This window comes from Ovis canadensis, chromosome 21 (assembly GCF_042477335.2).
Source record: "Ovis canadensis isolate MfBH-ARS-UI-01 breed Bighorn chromosome 21, ARS-UI_OviCan_v2, whole genome shotgun sequence".
Classification (NCBI taxonomy): Eukaryota; Metazoa; Chordata; class Mammalia; order Artiodactyla; family Bovidae; genus Ovis; species Ovis canadensis.
In genome coordinates, this window is record NC_091265.1 from 43,105,222 (window position 1) to 43,108,027 (window position 2,806).

Consider the following 2,806-nt stretch of genomic DNA (forward strand, 5'->3'; position numbering starts at 1 on the left):
AGTGCCTGGATATATTTCTATTAATATAACCCAGGTTTTGTCTCTTTTGATTAATTAATTTTTATATTTAAAAAAATGGATTATAATTATTTTACAAGCATGTTGTGTTATTTTCTGCTCTATAATGGCATGAATCAGATACATACACATATTCCCTCCCTCTTGAGCCTCCCTCCTACCTTCCCATCCCTCACCTGTAGGTTATCACAGAGCACCAACCTGAACTCCCTGTGCTCTACAGCAGGCTCCTACTTGCTTTAAAGAAAAATAAAAAACTACACACCAAACACAAAAGCATCCCAAAGAGTTTCTGTCATTTTAAAGGACCCTTACTCAGTGGCATTCTGGCCTTCCCCATGGCACGTGTCTATCTTTTATTAAGATACATTAAGAATGGTATCAAGCTGTTACTGTAACTTTTATAATAATTATATTCATAATTGTTATTGTTATAGAGTCAGATAGATTTATCATATTTAAATCAAAGCCATCAGCTCACTAGGAGAATCACTTGTTAAATTTTTGCCTCTTCAGATATATTTGAGAAAATGAACAAAATAATAAAGGCAAAGAATTTCAGAGGATATTAAAGGTGCAGGTAGGAAAAAACTGCATTTAAATTGGGAATGCAAGTTCTTCATATCTGAAAGAATATCATCCTACAAATAATCAAACCCTTATCATGATGAGAACACAACACTTAACAAGGTAACTTAGCCATTATTTTTTTCCTATACTGAAATAAAATCTAACTTTCTACTAGTTCCACTTTTGTACACATCATTTGCTATGGATGAACACACAGCACATCTACATAGCAGATCTTCAGTTATTTGAAGATGAATATCAGGTCTCAGCTTCTTTAAGTAAAAATTGCTGGGAGCTTTCACAGTAAAAAGTTAGAAGTTTGACTCTGCAATCAAACAGGAATTTTAATCTCAGATCAGTTATTTTCTAGCTCCATGATCAGGTTATTAAAAACTCCTGTGTTTTTATGGTTTCTTTCACTTAATAGAGTTGTTTCTGAAACTTAAATTTAAAAATAATAGAAATTAGCATAACACTTGCAAATAATCAAAAGCTGTTATTTCTTTTTCTTTTTCTTTTTTTACTTTTTTTTTTTACTTTTGTAAGCATTTTCATATGGAATGATTTCACTTAAATGGAATAATTTCAATAATGTCACTTTATATATCTATATTGGAGAAGGCAATGGCACCCCACTCCAGTACTCTTGCCTGGCAAATCCCATGGATGGAGGGATCTGGTGGGCTGAAGTCCATGGGGTTGCTAACAGTTGGACACGACTGAGTGACTTCCCTTTCACTTTTCGCTTTCATGCACTGGAGAAGGAAATGGCAACCCACTTCAGTGTTCTTGCCTGGAGAATCCCAGGGACGGGGGAGCCTGGTGGGCTGTCGTCTATGGGGTCACACAGAGTTGGACACGACTGAAGTGACTTAGCAGCAGCAGCAACAGTGTTCCTTTAAAAGTACTTAGTTTATTAATGTTGTTTTATAAATTACGTTTGCTAGAAGGACACATAAGGTGATAATTAAATAATTGCTTATCTTTTATTAAATAGCATCTTGGTTTGACATCAGTGCTTACACTTGGAGGCCTGTATTCTATTTTGAAGCCCAGCATTCTAACACAGATGAGGAGCGCCTCGGCGGTGACTGAGTTTATTCTGCTGGGCATCCCGCACACAGAGGACCTGGAGACCATGCTCTTTGTCCTGTTTCTGTCCTTCTACATCTTCACCCTAATGGGGAACCTGCTCATCCTACTGGCAATTGTCTCCTCCACTCGGCTGCACACTCCCATGTACTTCTTCCTGTGTAAACTGTCTGTGTGTGACATGTTTTTTCCCTCTGTGAGTTCCCCCAAGATGCTCTTCTACCTTGCAGGGAACAGCAGAGCCATCTCCTACTCAGGCTGCGTGTCCCAGCTCTTTTTCTACCACTTCCTGGGTTGTACCGAGTGTTTCCTGTACACGGTAATGGCCTATGACCGCTTTGTTGCCATATGTTACCCTCTGCGCTACACAATCATCATGAGCCACAGAGCGTGTGCCATCCTGGCCATGGGCACCTCGTTTTTTGGCTGTATTCAGGCCACCTTTCTAACTACACTCACCTTCCAGTTGCCCTACTGTGGCCCCAGTGAGGTGGACTATTACTTCTGCGATATCCCAGTGATGCTAAAGCTGGCTTGTGCAGACACCTCGGCCCTAGAGATGGTGGGATTAATCAGTGTGGGTCTCATGCCCCTCAGCTGCTTCCTTCTCATCCTCACCTCCTACAGCTGCATCGTTTACTCCATTCTTCAAATTCGATCGACCGAAGGCCAACGGCGTGCCTTCTCCACCTGCAGCGCCCACCTCACTGCCATCCTCCTCTCCTTTATGCCAGTGGTTCTCATCTACCTGCAGCCCACCCCAAACCCCTGGCTTAATGCAACTGTTCAGGTCCTGAATAACCTTGTCACCCCCATGCTTAACCCCTTGATCTACAGCTTGAGAAATAAGGAAGTGAAATATTCTCTGAGGAAGGTGTTAGAGGAGATGGCCCTCATTCATGAGAAGTGAAAGAGGTCATACCATGTTGTTTATGAGAGGACTTTGCACAGATATTATCTCCGTTCCTTTTTACTACAGATGAAGAAGCTAAGATTAGAAGATATGAAGTGAATTGTTTCAGGTCACTAATACATTATCCTACTCAGGAGGGATAATAGAATATTCTACTACTCCCAGTTGGCAATAAAAATGCCTAGACCTTCTGTCCCTCCCTCTATATCTTTC

General features: G+C 40.7%; 1 protein-coding gene across 1 annotated transcript; it reads left to right on the forward strand.

The window, feature by feature from the left end:
* The first annotated feature begins 1,657 nt into the window (after positions 1-1,657).
* On the forward strand, positions 1,658-2,590 carry LOC138426755 (olfactory receptor 10D1B-like). Its single transcript, XM_069565522.1, has one exon. It carries the CDS (start codon positions 1,658-1,660, stop codon positions 2,588-2,590), a length of 933 nt encoding a protein of 310 aa, XP_069421623.1.
* Positions 2,591-2,806: the final 216 nt, after the last annotated feature.